Source organism: Amphibalanus amphitrite, unplaced genomic scaffold, assembly GCF_019059575.1.
Source record: "Amphibalanus amphitrite isolate SeventyFive unplaced genomic scaffold, NRLGWU_Aamphi_draft 000277F_arrow, whole genome shotgun sequence".
Lineage (NCBI taxonomy): Eukaryota > Metazoa > Arthropoda > Thecostraca > Balanomorpha > Balanidae > Amphibalanus > Amphibalanus amphitrite.
Window position 1 is genome coordinate 124,614 of NW_024881772.1, and position 20,381 is coordinate 144,994.

The 20,381-nt window shown below is 50.5% G+C and overlaps 1 protein-coding gene and 1 long non-coding RNA gene across 2 annotated transcripts in view; both read left to right on the forward strand.

Moving 5' to 3' along the window:
• Window positions 1–20,381, forward strand: part of LOC122387215 (dipeptidase 2-like) — a 161,420-nt gene that overhangs the window by 123,297 nt on the left and 17,742 nt on the right. Inside the window, exon 7 of the mRNA XM_043377165.1 lies at window positions 102–240. Within this exon, the coding sequence (XP_043233100.1) occupies window positions 102–240 (139 nt within the window). The remainder of the gene's footprint in view (window positions 1–101; window positions 241–20,381) is intronic.
• LOC122387216 lies at window positions 9,316–12,213 on the forward strand. Its single transcript, XR_006257519.1, has 3 exons — window positions 9,316–9,343; window positions 9,829–9,945; window positions 11,692–12,213. It is a non-coding gene; the product is annotated as an uncharacterized LOC122387216 (long non-coding RNA).

Here is a 20,381-nt window from a genome sequence, read left to right on the forward strand (position 1 = left end):
GGTGAGATGCTGGACGTGGCCGTGGCAGTCTGTCTGGTGAGATGTTGGACGTGGCCGCGGCAGTCTGTCTGGTGAGATGTTGGACGTGGCCTTGTCGGCAGCACCCCGCTCGGTCTGGAGGACGTCTCGCGATACCCGTTTCTGTTTGCCGAACTGCTCCGCGACAGCTCCTGGTCTGTGCTCGACCTGCAGAAACTAGCCGGCCTCAACCTGATCAGAGCATTCAGACAGGTGGAACAGGTGAGGGACGGCTAAAATACAACATTGGGTAGCAGACTTTACCATCATCGTGGCCCAGAGGACAAGGAATCCGATAAGTGAGTCAGTAACAGCGGGTTCCACGATAGTTGAACCACGATAGTTGATAGTAGCAGTAACAGCGGCTGAGCGTTGCCTTCTTGGAAATTGTCGACATTCGACCTGGAAATCGGCAAAATTTTGCCTTCAATGACCTCTGGTGACCTGACCTTTGACCTGACCAAAAATTGACCGAAGTGATTTCGTCAATTATTTTTGGCGCTCTTTCGAACGCCGCCTACCGCGTATCGCTACGTGGCCCAGGAGCCGAGTTAGAAGGGGGGGTGTTCAGACACCCCCCCCCAGCAGGGCGTGGAAATCCAGGACCCCCAGCCGGGCGCGGGTTAACTGGTGAAGCTGACTATGAGCATCCAGCGCGCAAGGTTTGATGAACAAGTGGCGGAGAGCACTAACAGCCCGGCTGAAGGTGTTCCTCTCCTCCCGTGGGAGGGCCTCAAAAGCATCTCGTGCGAACCCGGTCAAGCACAGCGGCAGGAAGCGCAGCTTGAACTCATCATCAAAATTGTGAAATGTGTAGAACGTATCCAGATCAGCCAAAAATATGTTGCAAGCTGAACCACTCTCCCCAGAGAATTTTGGCGCCCCTAAAGAAAATCCACCGATCGCCCCGCGGCGCACGTCCCCAGATCCACTCTGCTCCCCGTCCCTGGGATTCATTTCGCCAAAATGGCACACCTATCTACACATCACAAAGCAAAATACATACACTGCAAGATACACTCATCACACAAGCCATCGATACACTTATCTTATTGTCGTCGTCTGTCGATGGAGATCCTCGCCGTCGGCCCATCCATCGGTCCGCCAGGCCGTCAGGAGCCGCAGGAGCCGGCGGCCGCGGCGGTCAGCTGACGCACAGCCGGCCGAGCGACGAGCAGCGTCACGTGACCGCTGACGTCACAGCAGCTCTGGGCCGAAGCCGGCGGCCAAGGAGCGACGGTTGCAACTTGAAGACGACGAAGAAGACGGCTGCGACAGCGGTCGCCACGAGCGACGGCGACGGCGGACGTTCTCGGAGGCGAGCATCGCAATCACAAGGACCGCCACGATGGACGGCGGCGACGACCGAACTTGAAACGGTCACTTCAGTCGCCACGGGTCGTCACGGCTGGCAGCGGCGACGAACGACGAACTTGAAAATTGAAATCCTGCAGCAATCTAGCGTCAGCCGTCAGCGCCATGTGGTGGCCGGCACCAGCTCAGGCCAACCACTGCGCGCAACGCCGAAGACTGAAGGGGGCTAGCTGGCCGCTCATCTCACAGCCTGTCGAGCCAGCGGGGCTCACGGAACGGCTGCCAAACAAACAGCGGTAGAGCTGGCCACCGAGACACAGAAAGTGCAGCATCACCATAGTTCTGGCACGAGTCACTGATAGTCTCGACTCAGGCACAAAATCATGGCCCAGGCGGGACCAGACACGAAAACTCACAGTTCTGAGTTCACCGGATGCACTCGCGAGGTAGGCCAGGCCCAGGGCCTCGAGCACCGAGAGGAGCCAGTCCGAGTCGAAAACATCTTCATTTGATCTTCGTTCTTGGTAGCCGGTAGGTATAATATCCGAATCAGTTCATCGTTACCGGTTACGGCTTATCACGAAAGAGCGAAGCTCGTAACCCGCTGCCACCAAATAAAGACATGGCCCGTGGCCGTGAGTGATTAACCGTAAAGCATAGTCAAAGTATATTTTGAACACCAAGACCAGTTCAAAGCCAAAGTCAAAATCCAAGTCCGAATCACTTGGATGGATGGAATCAATCCAAGTCCGAAAACCGGTGACCCGTCAGTGCCATCCAATAACAGGCCAATATCCCTACTAAGCGTTTTATCCAAAATAGTGGAGAAAGTTGTGAGCACACAGCTGACGACCTACCTAGCCGAAACCAATCTGCTCCACCCATCACAGTTTGGTTACAGGATGCAACACTCAACCGAGGACGCCGTTCTCGTCGCGATCGAACGCGTGACTGATGCCATCGATGAGGGACATGTGTCGTCGCTGACGACGATCGATCTGTCAAAAGCGTTTGATTGCGTTGATCATAGACTTCTCCTCGCCAAACTGTCATGGTATGGTATCATTGATGTGGACTGGTTTCAAAGCTATTTAAGTAACCGAAAGCAAGTGGTGCGAGGCGGGAAACTTACCCTACCTGTGACGTGCGGTGTGCCGCAGGGTTCTATTTTGGGTCCAATTTTGTTTATACTTTTTACAAATGACATCTATTCGCATGTGACCCATGGCCGACTCATATCATACGCCGATGATACGGTACACATTGATGGAGCGCGCCCTGATGGACCGGGTCTAACCGACCTGAAAACAAGACTCACCCTGACCATGTCTGAGCTTCAGTCGTGGTTCAGAAACAATTTGCTTAAGATGAATGAAAAGAAAACTGATTTTATGATTGTTGGAACAAAACATAACTTGACCAAATCTTCAGGAATTTGTATCGAAGTCAGTAATTCGTTAGTAAAACAGTCCAGTCACATAAAATTGCTCGGTGTCACAATCGACCCTGGTCTTACATGGAGCGCTCACATCTGTAGTGTTATCAAAAAGTGCAACAGGATTCTTGTTTCTCTGTATAGGTTCCGCCACTATTTCACTCAGACTGCTCTCAAAACCATCATTCAGGCATACGTGTTCCCTCATCTAAACTACTGTCTGTGCGTCTGGGGTGGGGCGACCGGGAGCCTACTTCATCGCATTCAAAAAGTGTTAAATTTCGCTGCTCGCATTGTAACAGGCTGCAAGAAACGTCAGCATGTAACGCCTGCACTTCTGTCACTGGGATGGCCTAAGATAGAGTCCATGGTGGCCTACCGCGACGCAGTAAAAACATATAATGCGTTAAATTCGGAGGGAGTGCCAACCGATGTACGAAATATGTTTGTCACGCGCGAAACCGTGTCTAGTCGACAAACCCGAGGGTCTGTGGAGTGTAGCCTGCAGCTACCGCGACGCAGATTGACGGTGGCACAGAAACACTTTTCATACCGAGCGGCGGCGGCATGGAACCGGCTCGCACCAGCAGCGCGAACCGCGACGTCGATGGCAGCTTTTAAAGCTATCAATAGAAGTGCCTGATGTATTTTATCGAGTGTGCTCTGATGTATATGTCAGTTTTAATTCGTTCCATGGGTGGAGCTTTTCCAAGGAAGTTGGTGGGGCATAAAGTCGTCAAACCCACAATGTCCGATGATGAAGTTGAATAAAATGTCACACTGAATCAATTCCTATCATTACAGATATAATATTTTGCATTAAACAGACATTCCAAAGCTCTTCAATGCGAAAAATATTAATTTGCAAAGCAACAAAGTCTTAGAAATCACCTAAAGTTGGTGGGGCAAAACGCTTATTGGTGGGGCAAAATACAGAGTTGGTGGGGCAGCCGCCCCATAAACTGTATAGGAAACTCCGCCCCTGATTCGTTCTTAATTTACATTGTATGCTTTTACTTGTCTATTACTCGCTTATCTTTGTATACCCATTGTACTGACGCCAAACCGTAAAAGCCACCTTGTGGAAGGTTTAAATACACTGATATGATATATGATAGGGGCGGGGTTCGGTGGCGCAGGCACGGAGACATCGGGAACCGGCACCTAATCGTCGGTCAACTCAACGTGCAGAGCCTTCTTCCCAAATTACCGGACGTCCGTGCCGACATCGACTCGCGTTTCTCTTTCGACGTGCTGCTGCTGAGCGAGACATGGCTCACGGAGCGCATACCGGACCGTCTGCTCAATCTCAGCGGCTACAGACTCGTGCGCAAGGACCGGCCGCGCGGTGGCCGTCTCGCGAGGGGTCACGGCGGTGTCGCAATGTACATCCGAGAGTCATTTGAGATAGAGCCACTCCCTACGCCCGCGACGGGTATGCGCGATTCCAATCTTGAGGCGCAGTGGGTGGCCGTGCGCGTGGGAAAATGTCGACGTCTACTTATCGGGTCCTTCTATCGAGTCCCAAGAAACACCAGCCAACAACTGACAGCCGATCTGGACGATCTGGAGGCACAGCTGCAGCATCTGATCGCCGCGCAGCCCGGACTGACGGTGATAATCGGTGGTGACTTCAACTGCTGCCTCCTCAAGACCGCGAACAACTGCTGCAGTCCAGGGAACCGTCTGCGCTCACTCCTCTGTCAGCACGGGCTGCAGATATGTAATACCACTGAGCCTACCTACCGTCCCGCCGGCAGTCTCCTGGATATTATGGCCACAAACCGGAGCGATCTCGTCACTCGAGCCGGCGTCACCAGATGCCACTACGGATCGCCACATGACTATACCCGCCTGGCTCTCCGCCTCACCGAAGACAGGGTCCGAGCCGGACCCGTCGTCCGGCGAAGGTGTTTAGCGAACGTAGACAAAGGACAGTTCAACCTACAGCTGTTGAACGTCAACTGGGCGTCCGTCTACACCGCCGCCGGACCTGAGGAGAAGTGGACCGCCTTCATCAACATCTTCAAACCACTTCTCGACTTGACGGCGCCCGAGAGACGCGTCGTTCTCCGGCCGGAGGGGGCGCCACCTGTCTCCCGTGATACCCGCCACCTACTTACACAGCGACGAACTGCACTCTCTGCTGGCCGCCACCAGGAGTACAAAGAGCTGAATCGGCTGTCACGCGCGGCCATTCGAGCTGACTGTCGGAGAGACCTGCAGGAAAAACTGCACAGGAGCGGTCCCGGCAACATGTGGAGAGTTCTCCGGCCCATCATCGATTCCAAGAAGTCCTCGTCAGGCATCAGCCGTATAACCGCTGACACACTGAACGAGTACTACACGTCGGTGGCTCGAGACCTAGCCTCCACCTTACCTGCCCCGTCGAAGTCGGTCCCCATCAGACTGCCGAGGGTTACGTCTGGAGCCCTGAGAATTCAGCCCGTCAGCATGGAGACGCTGTGGACGATAGTACAGGGTATGAAGCCATCTACCTTCGCCGGTGACGACGGCATCAGCGTCAGGATGATGCAGGACTTCTTCCCCGGCCTCGGTCACATCATACATGATGCTGTAAACGCCAGCCTCGAGACCGGCCAAGTACCCAGCGCATGGAAACGTGCAATCATCACACCAATTCCGAAGGGGAAGCAGGCACCATCTGATCCGTCGGGCACGCGCCCAATCTCGCTGCTACCGGCCATCATGAAAGTGACCGAGAGAGCGGCCCAACTTCAGCTCACATCATACATGGAGTCACATCACCTACTGAGCGAGGCGCAGCACGGATACAGAAGGCAGCATTCGTGTGAAACAGCTCTTCACGTGGTGACAGACGACATACTCGGAGCGATGGACAGAAGTGAAATCACTCTGTGGGCTATGGTAGACCTGTCAAAGTGTTTCGATATGGTACCGCACGATAAGCTATTAGAAAAGCTGTCTCTGTACGGAATAGACACTTTTTGGATCAAACATTATCTGGAAGGACATACCCAACAAGTACAACTTACAAATAGTGCTCTTGGATCCGTATCTCGATCGTCTATCAGGGAGAATTCGGTTGGCGTTTACCAGGGCGGATCGATGAGTTGCGTTCTCTGGTGCATCATGGTGTGTCAAAAGTGGAAATAGCCGGTGCGCCGTCTGGCAACCCGGCAGCCCGCCGCCATAGGGGAATGCATGCTTTTTGTCGCTTTTTCGCTCCTTATGAGTCACTTGATCTAATTAGAGCTTAACTAGGAACGAGGCGGGTCACTTGGACGTATTCGGGAGCCGAATACGGTGTTTTGGAGCCAATACCTTGGAAACCCTACCCGCCCAATGCGAGTTTTTAAGAGTCTGCATGCCCAAATTAACGTTGAGCGCGGCCGTTTTCGGTCGGTTTTCCGCGACCTTGTGGCGAAATCGCCTTATTTATTCAACCAGGGTGGGCTAATTCGCTTAACTAGGAATGAGGCGTTGAAGAGAATTATTCAAGGAATAGAGCTGTGCAAAAATATTTTTTGTATTGTTAAAACTGTATCCGCCCTCGAACGATAAATATTGTTGACCCATCAGGAACACATCCCCTTGAATGCGTTTGGACTTGGCTGGATCTAATATTAGCGAGTATCTGCTAATGCAGTTTCTTGGCTTACACAGTACGCACACAAGCATACACACTTCCTGCCCTTGGTTATTCCTCACTTGAATGAAAAATTTGTTATAATAACTATTCCAAGCAGTTAACAGGTTTTAGTGCAGTGCCAAGTCGGAACTGTTCAGCGCCGCCAGTCTCCCAGGCGGCGCGTGACGGCCGCCGCCGGCCGCCGCGCCGCCGTCTGGCAGGGTGTTTGACTTCATATCTCTGTTGCTAGAAAAGTTGTGGACCAATTTACTTGATTCTTGCATGAAAAGATCCACCATTCAATTCTTAGCAGATAACGAAAATTTGACGTCAATTGCACTATCCGCTGCCCATATTGTGGTACTGCCATCTATTGACAAGGCTGGCGAACTAAAGCTGGGCGGCTATTTCCACTTTTGACACACCATGATATTTGCCAATGACCTGTGCCTGCACATTCCAGACTCAGTGCGCATAGTTCAGTTTGCTGATGATACACAGATATGGACTAGTGGAAAGAGACGCGACCTACCTGCCCTGGTCAGTCGGATCGAAACTGCTCTGCAGTGTTTGTTTGACTGGTTCTGTCACCATGGAATGAAAGTGAACGCTGCAAAAACTGAGTTAATGGTATTTGGGAGTAGACAATTACTTGCTCTTACTCCTGATGTGTCTGTGAAATTTAATGCATCGACCATTCGAGCTACCAAAGAGGTGCGAAATCTAGGCGTCATTTTTGATCGAAACTTGTCTTTTCAGTCTCACGTCAGCCTGATCGTTCAAAAATGCACAGGAATGCTGCTCGCCTTAAACAATGCAAAACATGTCCTGCCTCGCGGCACGATCAAGTATCTGATCGACGCGTTGATGATGTCAGCGATGCGGTACTGTCTGTCGGTGTTCGGCGTATGTGGTCAGACGGAGAAGCGTCGGCTACAAAAGCTGGTAAACTTTGCCGCGCGAGTGCTGAGCGGGCGACGCAAACATCAGCGCGTTGCTGACGTCATTTGTCATGTCAGATGGCTCACTGCTGAGCAGCTTATTCAGTACCACAGGATTATGTCCGTACATCGACTTGTGACACACCGTGTGCCAGCGGTGCTTGCTGAAACCATTGGTCCCCCAGCGAGCCGGCTGCATCAGCACGACACTCGAGATGCCGACAGCTTGTCACTGCCGAGCATACATACGGAGGCGGGGCGGAATCGGCTGTGCTATGGCGCCGTGCAGGGCTATAACAGCGTGCGCAGAACGCAGGGCACTGTGAACAGGGCAGCCGTGAAAAGACACCTGAGGTCCGAGCGGTCGGCGTCCGGTAACTGAATAATTTTAGATGTTCCTATGTAACTGGTGCTCTTTATCTTCTTTTAGATCATTTTAACCTTTTAACCCTGTTTACGTAGCTGCGTGTGAATGTTTACTCATGTCTTATTTTGTGACGTGCGGAAGTGAAAAGCCACACTTTTGAGTGGACCTTTTGTGAATAAATATCTATCTATCTATCTATCTATCTATATGAATCACAATCAATCCCCCCGTCTCGAACATGACCTTGAGACGACCTTTGGCACAGAAGGTTCCAGAGGCGAAACCAATCAGCGGCTGCCCTGGCGTCACAGCGCCAGCCAATCAGCAGCCGCCATCACGCTGCACACAAGCAGTTGCCGCAAGCTCGGCATATAGCCCACGGCGCGTGACCTGCGGCCGCGGGCGCTCGCAGCGGCAGAGTCCCGAGTCCGACACAGTCTCGGAGCGGCAGTCCACTGTCAGCACAATAGGCGGCGGCACGGGAGGAGGAGCCGCCTTCCTACAATAACGTTCTGGATTTTTTATCCACAAATCACCTTTACAATTCGATGTCTAGTGCGTGCAGCCCCTACTTGTGGACATGCATGACTGCATGAGTGCCAGATGGGTGAGGCGTGAGACTGTCCCAACAGGGTTGGGCAGATAAATTGGGACAAAATACATATTTGCATTTAGAACGCCGTAGCTTAGCAATTTGTAAACATAGGCATTTCAAATTTGGATCACATATTGTCACACCAATTTTACTCATTTATCACCAAATATGGTCACCGTGGTCCACCTGCATTAGTCCTTATCGGTGCCTGGACTGGCCGCACGCGCGGCGAGATCTCCCGTCTGAAATGGCTCGTAATTGTAGCCAACTGGCACTGCTGAGGCTCACCACAGTCACATGGGGACGTTCGTTAGACTCACCCGCAAAAACGCCCCAGCAACCTATCGTGATTTGTGATATTGGGTGTAAGGTGTTGTTAAAAACCAGAACGGTCTTTTTTATCGTGAACTGTAAACTGTCTCGCATAGCAATACAGACATTAGATACCAGAATTGTGTGGGCTGAGGTTTAATGAAGAAGGGAGCATTTTCTCTTGGGTACAGTTTGCGGGATCCTCCGTTTCAGGAGATTTTGTATTTAATTTACTGTATGCCGGAGAGCTGACTCCTCGAAGAGCATCACTCCATGCAGGATGTTGCCTTCCTCCGTCTTGTTGATCCGAACTGCCGGAATAATGGTTAGGTACCATGTAATGGCGAACCCCCTCCCGATTCCGTAAATAAATAACACCGACGGACAGCCTGACTCAGGGGGGGGGGGTTCATCGCCATAGGGACACACGTACAAGGAAATTGCTACCAAATGCTGCCAATGTGACGTCACTGGGATGCTCGAAAGCTGATTGGTCGCTGAGATTCGAGTAATGTAGTCAATTCTGGCGCACCGGCGCAGTGTTTTCCGACCGTTGCGTGTTATTACTTTGGTTGCTATGCAAAGTTTTAATATGTTTGTTTAATAATATAAACACATTTTCATGTGTTTGAAGGTCGCAAAAGCTTAACATAAGTGGCAACCACACTTTGTATTACGTTTCGTCTCATATATCATGAAGAACAACCAAGTATTTCAAGGGGGAACATGCTGAGGAACCTCAACCAAGGTATTCATTTTGCAACGGATCTTTACATAATCTGGCGTTTTTTAAAGTTTCCATTTTTGCAATTAAGCTGGTAGGTAATAATTTTTCAGTGCTCGCAGTGCGCATAAGTACCTTGACCTAACATGATACACTCAACAAATAAAATGTTTAGAGAAAGCACGCAATGTAAACAAACTAGTGCTACAATGGCAAATTGAAATATAAATGAGCTCTTTACTTTTTATCATTAAAATTTAAATTGTATATAGTATGGTCACATACTGCGGGCTGGGTTCATCTCAGTCTCGTTGCAATGTTATCAGAGCTGTAAAAATGAAAACAAATGTTTTTGCATGGTATTATTGTTTATTTTCAAATTGGTCACTAAAGTTATTTCATGGGTAGGTGCTTACTGCTTTATCTTATTCAAATTTATTTATTAGTTGCTTGTACTGTCAGCATGATGTTAGCCAAATTTGTTTGTGCTGAGAGTTTTCTGTTTACAGGAAAGCTGAGGCGAGGGCGAGTAGGTCCCTGAGGAGGACCACTGCAAAGGAGGTCAAGGAGATTCTGGGGGCAACCTGCGAGCAACCTCTAGACCAGCCAGCAGGCACCTCTGACAAGTAAGTCTAATGGTTTATGTTTTCACTCACATTAAAAGTGCTCACAAATATCCATCAGTGTTAAAAATCCTGGCCCGTCTTGAGCGACACCATTTTAATTCCCATTGGTAAAATGCATCAAAACATTCTTTTTGCCATGAGTAATGGTAACTTTTTGTCGGCATAAGGCCGCCACTCAATCCAATAAGGTGATGTCTCAAGTCACATCCACTAAATGTTCTGATAATGACCTATGCTGGTCCTAACTAATGCTTAAAAAAAACTGAGTTGTTTCAGTCTTGGTTGATGTTTGAACAATTTTATACGCAGTGTTTTTCTCCTTCTGAAAAAGTGTCATGCTAATCACGAGCGAATTCGTGGGGCAGTCGCCAAACGAGGCTTAACCCGCGCCCCACTGGGGGGGGGGGGGGGCTATTTATAGCCCCTCCTCCCGTTTTTCTGCGATAACTTCCAAACCGCTCGACGTATCGACGCCAAACTTTCAGTACCTTAGGCTGCATCAATTTGACACCTTGTGTCAAAATTTGAATTTCGTACCTACTATAGGTCGGCCGGAAATGACGTCAGAGTGACGTCATGTCCGGCCGATTTCGACGCAAAACATTGAACCACGGCAATCGCTCCCAAGAGCTCAGTTTTTAGGCTAGATCCAATTTCTTTGCATGAGAGGTCTCAGAATAGACTGCGCTATCAAACTGCTATCTCGGATTTTCGAAATTTTAAAATTTTGAAAATTTGAAATAATAATATCCAAAATTTATATTTTTACATTTTTTCAAAAAGTTTTTGACTTTTCGAAAAAAAACGGAATATATATGATAGAACGCATTATTATGACTAACTCTAGCAAGTTTTAGCTAAATATCTTCAAAAATGGCCAAGTTTTACGCATTATTGCAAAAAATCACAATTATTAATTTTTCAAATCAATTTTTCAGCACGTTTTTGACATCGTACGCCAATATAAATAGCTTCATCGTGTTCCTGAGCTCAAACTGCATCCAATAGACACCTTTTTTATTGAAAAATTTTAACTTCAAAATTTGACCTTTTTTGACCTGAAAGTGACCTAACATAAGCTAAATTCGACTCAAAATGACCTCGAATGACACAGACGACATCAAATTCGAAATCTCTGACCTAAATGGACCATAAAACATGTGTCACGTGACCGACGCATGATATAATATTTTCGTGACCTGTGATGACCTGACCTTGACCTGAAAATCAAAGTACAAGTTTGGTACCCTCAGGGTAACTAGGGCATCTGTTCCCGAGTGTGTGATCCAAAAATGAGCCTGATCTGACTTGTAAGACGGCGGCCAGAGCCCAAAACGTGAACAAGCCAAAATGCTAATAATTTTTACTTTGACCTGACCTGTGACGTCATCGGTGACCTCGAGGTCAATGAAATTAGGTTTCGCCTGACAGTTTTTCCGGGGCTATCAGACGCCGTTTGAATTTTGACGATCGGCCCAGTAGTTTCGGAGTTAGGAGGGGGCTATGAATAGCCCCCCCCCCCCCAGTAGGGCGTGTTATACGCAGACCCCAGTGGGGCGCGGGTTAATAGTAACGGGAAAATGGATTAATGCAAAGCCAAAGGGCATGCATTTTTCGATGTCCGCGAAATCTGTCACTTTCAGTGCGTAGACTAGGCTCATTTAAGTGTTAACGTTTTTCCTTTTGTTGCACAATATTTAATTGTCAATGTCTTTCAAGTGATGTAGCGTAAAACTGCTTTCACAGTGCCGCTGCCGGTGTCGACGCTGGCAGCCATGGCCGGCGCCGAGCTGACGAGTTCCAACCTGGAAGCTCAGCGCGAGGGGCTGGCATTTGTTGCTGGCTTCGTGGCATACAAGTGTCACCACATCGACGCCACCCTCGGTAGCCGGTCTCCTGACTTCTCGGGCGCCGCTGGAGACACTGAACACCCTGCCGAACAGCTGAATTGTGACGATCAGCCGAGGCCACCTGTTTGTTCTGTCACAAGCCTGGATGGCGGCTGTGGAGGAGTTCGAGCGGAACTTCTGCCTGCTGATGGGGGCAACTGCAGATCAGGGGCCGCGAGTCATATAGCGTCTCAAGCTGTTCATCGCCGTCAAGCAGCCTCAGCTCGGCACCCGCGTGTCCAGGAAGTTGGCGAGCACCCGTCTCCACCTCCCCCTTCGGTCCCTTAGCCTGACTGGACGAGGTCCGGCAGCTGAAAAGAGCCGATAGAAAAGTTGGCCATCATGCAAGGAGCTCTAGGTGAGCTGGTAAACCGGCTCGTGTAGCGACTACGAGTCGGCGTGGTGCTGTGTGACTCGGTGTGGTGCGGCCGGCTCTGGGTGGGTGCTGTGCGACTCGGCATGGTGCCTCCGGCTGTGTGTAACGGCTTTGCGACTCGATGTGGTACGGCCGGCTCTGTTGGTGCTGTGCAACTCGGCATGGTGCCTCCGGCTGTGTGTACCGGCTGTGCGACTCGGTGTGGTACGGCCGGCTCTGTGTGGGTGCTGTGCGATTCGGCAATTGGTGCCTCCGGCTGTGTGTAACGGCTGTGCGACTCGGTGTGGTACGGCCAGATCTGTTGGTGCTGTGCAACTCGGCGTGGTGCCTCCGGCTGTGTGTAACGGCTGTGCGACTCGGTGTGGCACGGCCAGATCTGTTGGTGCTGTGCAACTCGGCTTGGTGCCTCCGGCTGTGTGTAACGGCTGTGCGACTCGGTGTGGCACGGCCAGATCTGTTGGTGCTGTGTGACTCGGCATGGTGCCTCCGGCTGTGTGTAACGGCTGTGCGACTCACTGTGCGACTCGGCATTGGGTAACGGCTGTGCGTCTCGATATTGTACCACCAGCTGTGAGTAACGGCCACCCGTAAGTGAAACTTATAATATTTAGTGAAAATGTTTATTCGATTTTTCTCAGCAATGCAACTTAAGTGCATCCGTCCTGAGCGCCCTAGCAGGGCAGCGGAGCCGATGTAATTTCGGTGACTACTGACTCCTGACTTCTAGTTCCAAAAACTAATTCCGACTCCTCAGGGCTGCGGAGTCGGAGTCGGAGTCGGAGTCGGTCGGAGTCGACAGCTGTGACCGGAGTCGGAGTCGGAGTCGATTTTAGAAACCCGAGCCGGAGTCGGAGTCGGAGTCACCGAAAATCTGTCGACTCCGCACCCCTGCTAGGTCTGCGGAGTCGGAGTCGGGAGTTGGAGTCGGTCGGAGTCGACAATTCTGCCCGGAGTCGGAGTCGGAGTCGCAGCTGGTTTTTGAAAGCCGGAGTCGGAGTCGGAGTCACCGAAAATCCATCGACTCCGCAGCCCTGCGACTCCTACTCCGGGCAGAACTGTCTATTCTGACCGATTCCGACTCAGACTCCGGGCAGCCCTGCAGCTCCGCAGTCTGCGGAACCGATGAATTTTTGGTGACTTCGACTCTGACTCCGGCTCCGGCTTCCAAAAACGACTCCGACTCCGATTCCGGCTCCAGTTCGACTCCGATCAAAGTGCGGTCCCGACTAAATAACCCTGCGCCCTGGGACCCATACAAGCCTCGCTGGTTTCGGCCCGCTTTTCCTGGACGTGACCTTATATCACTATTACTCACTTTAAAATGCGACATATTTTCAATTTCTAGTGCGAAAAGTGCTTGCGATAGCTTTTTGGGCGTTATAACACGAAAAAATGCCACCGGAGAGTTCGTAGTAATGCTCTATACATAGGCCGGCCGCGGCGGGAGCACCCCAGTGACGTCATCCGGGGCCGGTAGGGGGAACGTAAAAAATTCCCTAATGAACCTACCTGGTATATAGGGCCTTGGCCTGACTACTGGTCCTACCGTGCTCACCGTCTCGGTGCATCCGGGTTCGTCATGCTGCTGTGGAGGATCTCCCACCATCGCGACCTGCTGCGGCTCGTCGTCCTGTTGGCCGTCGTCGACGCGCTGGTGCTGGCCGCCACACCCGCCGCAATGCCACCCTCGACAGCGTTGTCCCCGGCCCGACACCGACACCGGCGCTCTGGGCTCCCTGCCACCCTGGTCTCGGAGCGTGACCTTGACCCGGAGCCAGCGGTTCGTGTGCCCGGCGCTGGGTCAGCCCTGCCCTGTGGCCGATCAACCGAGGCCGGCAGCCAGCCTCATCGGGCGGAGCGCGGCACGAGGCGCGGCAGGCGCGCGCCTGGGGCCCGGCGCCGGGGGAGCAGAGGCGGCCGCCGCCGCTGCGGAGACCTCTCTTCGATGACGGCCGGCGCTGCACTCACCGTGGGACTTCTCAACATTCAGTCCCTGAAGCCGAAGATTCCCGACCTGAATAACACGCTCCATCATGGAAGCTATGACCTGATGGCACTGAATGAGACGTGGCTACGGCCCACTACACCCAGCCGCCTTCTCGTGCTACCGGGCTACCGCCTATTGCGCGCCGACCGGTCGGACGGACGAGGCTACGGTGGAGTCGCTCTGGCCGCCCGGGACAGCATCAGTGCCTCCCCGCTCAAGGTCACCACGGAGCCCGTCCCCAACAGCAGGCTCGAGACCTTGTGGGTGATGGTGAGGCCTGATCGCCGACGGAGGTTCGTCCTGGGAATCGCCTACCGCCCGCCGAGACGCAGCGCGGTCGACCTCGATGCAGACTTCTCCGACCTGGAGGCCCAGTATCAGCGCGTGGCCATTGACCATCCAATGACAAACATTTTACTGTGTGGAGATTTAAACTGTGACCTACTTAAGCCTCCCAGTGACCCAGCTAGACTCAGATTATCCATGTTTTTATCTGACTATTCACTCACTCAATCGGTTAAGTCTTCAACGTACGTCTCTGGCTCTTTACTCGATGTGATTTTATCAAACTGTTCTTATCTCGTGAAACGATGCTCAACTGTTTTTTGCCATTTTAGCCCACATAGACTTGTCAAAACGCTCATAGACGTTCCTCGTCCCCGTCAACCGAAACGTATTGCTCGTTCGCGCTGTCTGCGCCGTGTCAGCATAGCCGATTTTCATTGAGATCTTACTTCCGCTGACTGGACCCCAGTTTTCACTGCCCCTACTGTCACCCTGAAATGGGGAACTGTTTTACCGACCTGTTTTTACCCATTGTCGATTCACATGCCCCCATGCGGACCATGCGGATTAGGAATGCTCGTGCGCCTGTTTTAAGTGAACCGGCTCGCGATCTGTTATCCCGTCGCCGCGCCGTGCTCGCTACACTCGGCCACAGCTCTGCCGAATATATACGGGTGAACCGGGCCGCCCGGCGCGCGATCAGACACGACAGCTGTCAAGAGACTCGGCGGCGGCTGCAGGAGGAGGGGCGCGGCTCGGTGTGGAGGGTGGTGCGGTCGGCAGTGGGGAGTGGTCGAGACGGCCGCACCACGCCGGACATGTCGCCCGACGAGCTGAACCGCTACTTTGTGGAAGTGGGACCGCGCGTGTCTTGTGAGGTGCGTAACTCGGGGGAACTGGGAAGCGCCTCACTTACCCTGCAGACTACCGCGCGTGGGGGCCTGCGCGTTTTCACTGTCACCCCTGTCACTGTCTGATCTGCGCTCTATCGTCTTCTCCATGAGCGGTTCGTCCGCTCATGGAGAGGACGGTATTTGTATCCGCATGGTCCGCATGTCGTTCGACGCGATCGGCACGGTGCTCCTGCATTTGGTCAATTCCAGCATCTCTCTCTCTCTCCGACATACCTCAATCCTGGAAACATTCCCTTGTCCATCCAATCCACAAAGCCGGCGATCCTTCTGACCCGTCCAACTTCCGTCCTATATCCATTGTCCCCGTCATCCCTAAGATTGTAGAACGAGCCGTTCATCACCAGCTCTACAATTACCTCAACAACAATTACCTCATATAATCCACCCAGCACGGTTTCCGGCCTCGTCACTCGACTGAAACCGCGCTAGTATCCATATCCGATCACATCCTATCCGCAAACGATCGGGGAGAGCTGTCACTCTTCTGCCTGCTGGACTTGAGCAAATGTTTTGATGTGATAGACCACGACAAATTACTCACAAAATTGCAGCTGTACGGAATTGATATCAATTGGTTTGCTTCTTATCTTCGGAACCACACACAGAGTGTCAGCCTCACTGACACTCTGGGGAACACCAAAAAATCAGCTCCACTTCCCAACAACATCGGTGTTTTCCAAGGATCCTGTCTCGGCCCTCTGCTCTACTGCGTCTTCGCCAACGACCTCAGTCTGTTCGCCGAGGACGCAGTAGTATAGTTCGTTTTTCTTAAGTTTGCCCCTCACTGTAAACGTCTTTTTGAACATAGCACGAGAATTGCTAGCTGAATTACTGAGAAAACTGGTTGGCGCACACTGATTTGACAAGATTTCACAGACGATCAATTTCATCAAATTTATTTACTATTTCACAGACTCGTAAATCGTATTTGCTACCTACAGGCCCACAGGGATAGACGATTCCTCAAGAATTATGTCTGAACTAATAAATAAATTGCACGGCGCTTAACATAACGTCAAATCGTCGGTGTTCAAAACTTATTTTTGAAAATATTATTCATATCTACAATACAATGTGCGCTAACCAGTTTTCTCAGTAATTCAGCTAGCAATTCTCGTGCTGTGTTCAAAGAGACGTTTACAGTGAGGGACAAACTTAAGAAAAACGAACTATAGTACAGTACGCTGACACCCAAATTTTGGTTAGTGGCAAAAGTACAGAGTTCTCTAACGTAATACAGAAGATGGAAATCACATTGGCCTCACTTGACAGATGGTTTCGTACTAACGGCTTGAAAGTAAACGCTGAAAAAAAAACTCAACTGATGTTGCTGGGAAGCAGCCAAAATTTGCGCAATGCCCCAAGTTTCACGGTAAAATTCCGCGATCACAACATCTATATTACTATTTGAGGAGGGTGCGTCTGTCCGTTACCGAGGTCCCGACTTGGTGCTGCTTTGCGTGGACTACAGGCCAGACCGTTGCACCTAGCCCGGTGAAATTTGCACAACTTATAGATCAAGGATGCGCGACGTGGCTTTGAGGGGTCTCAGCTCGATCGGATTGATAGGTAGCGCGTGGCGCGTGCTCAAAAAGTGCAAATTCGCGTCATAGACTTTACATGTATAAATCGGCGTGCGAAATCGGGCGAAAATGGCCGAATTTGCCCGACACGGGTCCGATCCCCGTGCAATATCTCGGTAACCGTGCGCCCGATCGGCACGGGGAAAACAGCATCGTGTACAGAATTGAACGGGCTATTGAATGGTGTGCAATGCAGAGGATAGCACGCGCCACGTGCACCGGAGAGGGCACTTTCATGTGGAAAATTGACATTTTGGACGGATTTTGGAATTTATATTATTTTCAGGTGACCGTCAGACGGAGCGAGTTGAAACAACGCCTATTAGCAATAAAAATGTACCGCCTCTCATGAGAAAATTGTGAAAAGCTGATTGCTCCAAATCAAGGTGGTACAAATCACGGAAGAAAATGGTGCTTGTCAATTTTGTGCCACTTTATTAATCACACGGGTTTTGCTCAATGATCTGATATCTTTGGCAATTAAAAATGGCACCGTTGGAAAGAGCGTTCAATTATGTCCAAGGCTCAGCTTTCATTTTTGCATGATGATCAACAGTATTCTTAAAAATGTAAATGTTCCAAACCATTACATTGTCATTTTTACCGGAATTCATTGATGGCCCTCAAAAGACTTCACGTCAGTTTTCGAATCATTCTAAAGTTAAAGTAGAACGCATGATAATACGACACGGGCACCTCGATGCGATGTATCTTTTTGTTTTATTACAAAATGCTTGGCCGTCAAAAAGCAATCGAACGAAATGGATACCAACAAAACCGACACAGACCAACCCAATACCCACGGGTCAAAAAATCCCCCCTTCGCGTTGCGGAGCACGCGGGTAACCCTAGTTTTACCTATTTCGGAAGCAAAGAACCTCGGCCTCATGTTTGATCGCACGCTGAGTTGGGGCACTCATGTTGCATCAGTCATACGACGCTGTTTCGGCATACTCAGTGGTCTGTCACATCTAAGGAGCCGCCTGCCATCGTCCGTCCTCTCCGTGCTGGTCAACGCTCTGGTCCTCTCGCAGGTCCGTTACTGTATCACGGTATATGGCAACGGCTCAAAGAAGAACCTTGCCAAAATTCAGAAAGTTCTAAATTATGGGGCAAAAATGATTTTCGGCCGCAAAAAGCATGATCATGTATCGCACCTGCTTGAGGAGCTAGGTTGGCTCAGCGCGGAGAAGCTGCCATCTTATCACACTCTCTGTCTCGTACACAAGGTGCGCAATCACGGCGAGCCCCAAGCTTTAGCCGAGGGCTTTGTCACTGTGGCAAATAGGCGCGAAGCCTTGGGGACACTGACCAGGACGACTCGCCAGGACCGCGACCTCTATGTGCCCCGGTCACGTACCGAAATGGGGAAGAGGCGCTGTTGTCGCGGTCCTGCTCTCTTCAACTCACTACCATCGATACTCACTGAGCTACCAGTGACCGTGTTCCCTCACCACCTCAAACGTTACCTATCTGAACCACCGGACTAATGTTTACTTTTACAGTACACCGTACTGTGTAACAATCTTTTTCAATCTTTTTAACGTCACAGCTGCTTCAACATCTATGTTGACAGTTGATTTGCATCAATGCATAAGAGTACATGTTTGAGGTGCTGGTATATCGCTTTCTCATGGCGCGGCTACCTTCGTTGTAAGCTCGCGCCACTGTTTTCGCGAGGATCCTCTGATTTAACTGAATTTTGCCTTTAAGCCCCCCCCCCCCCCCGGAAAACCGGGGGAGCGGCCGGTGTTAATGCAATAGGTATGTAAGGATGAGTCAATATCATCTCTTCCTCCAATGTTTACGTCTGTTCGATACACACTACTTTCAGCCATTTGATGGAGCATAATTAGAGTATTGGCATGCATGTGCGCGCGGACTAAGTTGATAGTGGCTTGCTTAAGCCCACGTTCTGTGACAGCCGACTCAAAATTATAACGCAACCTGCATAACATGAAAATGTATTAATTAGCACATATTTATGTTCAAAAATTATCTTTACCACTCAAAAAATAGTCGTTTTAGAGGAAGTTGATATTTGTCCCAATTTATCTGCCCAACCCTGTATATTGGCAGTAGCACGAAGGTAAAAGATGTCTTCGGCCGGCGTAGCATAGAAGATGACCTTTGATGATGTGAGTGTGCGTGATCAACTTTGAATAGGCGCCATAGAAACCTGCTGATCTCACAGAACATTCGCCTTGCGTAATCCCTATAGGCAAACTATCTACATTGAGGGCCAGGTCAATTTTGCAACCTCTCCATTACCTATTAGTTAACCCGCGCCGTGCTGGTGGCCTGTGTTTTCCGTGTCGTGCTGGGGGGGGGGCGTTTTCACGCCCACCCCTTTAACTCTGCTCCTGGGCCACGTAGCAACTAGCAACACGCGGTAAGCGGCAATCGAAAGAGCGTCCAAAATAATGACGGACACTTCGTTCAATTTTTAGGTCAGGTCAAAGGTCAGGTCACCAGAGGTCATCAAAGTTCAAATCTAGTCTATTTCAACAATGTTGGAAACTGCCAATGGCTGACGTGACCTGGAGACTGGCGACCTCCCCATTATAAGTCAATGAGAGAAAATGAAATGCGCCTCTTTTGGACGAAAGACATTATAAACACTCCCAAACACTGAATTACAAGTAATTTAGACACACTGAACATGAAAATGGTGTCTGTGACTCCTGTTTATGCCCCTGAGGTCATCTCATGTCACGAATGGTATCTAGCAGTTTTTCGCAAATAACTTTTGATAGAGGCATGCTAGAGCGATGAAAACGCCTTAGATGTGTTCAGCGCGACGATACGGATCGACTGATATGCAGCATGACCCTTTCAGGTCAGGTCATGCCCTTGACCGGAGGTCAAATTTTCAAGTTGACCTTTCAAGGTCAAGTTATAGTTCATTCGATGCGTCTTGACGTGAGGAACACGATGCCGATAAAAGTAAGCTCGTACAAGGCTAGGGTCAAAAGTTATCGCAGAAAAACTATTTCCGGAAAAAAATCGGTTATTTTTGCAGTTTTTGCCCCCTGCAGGCAAAACCGTTGACGTTAGGTCAAATCTGAGAGAACAACTCAGAAAGGGCGTTAAAAGGGATATCGAATGCGATTTTCCGCGGCTCTATTGGTTCCCGAGTTATGCGTTGGCTTCTTGAAAGTTGTCGACATTCGACCTGGAAATCGGCGAAATTTTGCCTTCAATGACCTCTGGTGACCTGACCAAAACAGTGAATGAAGTGATTTTGTCATTATTTTTGAAGTTCTTTCTAACGCCGCCTTCCGCGTATCGCTACGTGGTCCAGGAGCCGAGTTAGAAGGGGGTGTTCACTGTGTTCACCCCCCCCCCCCACCCGAGCAGGGCGTGGAAATCCAGGACCCCCAGCCGGGCGCGGGTTAATGT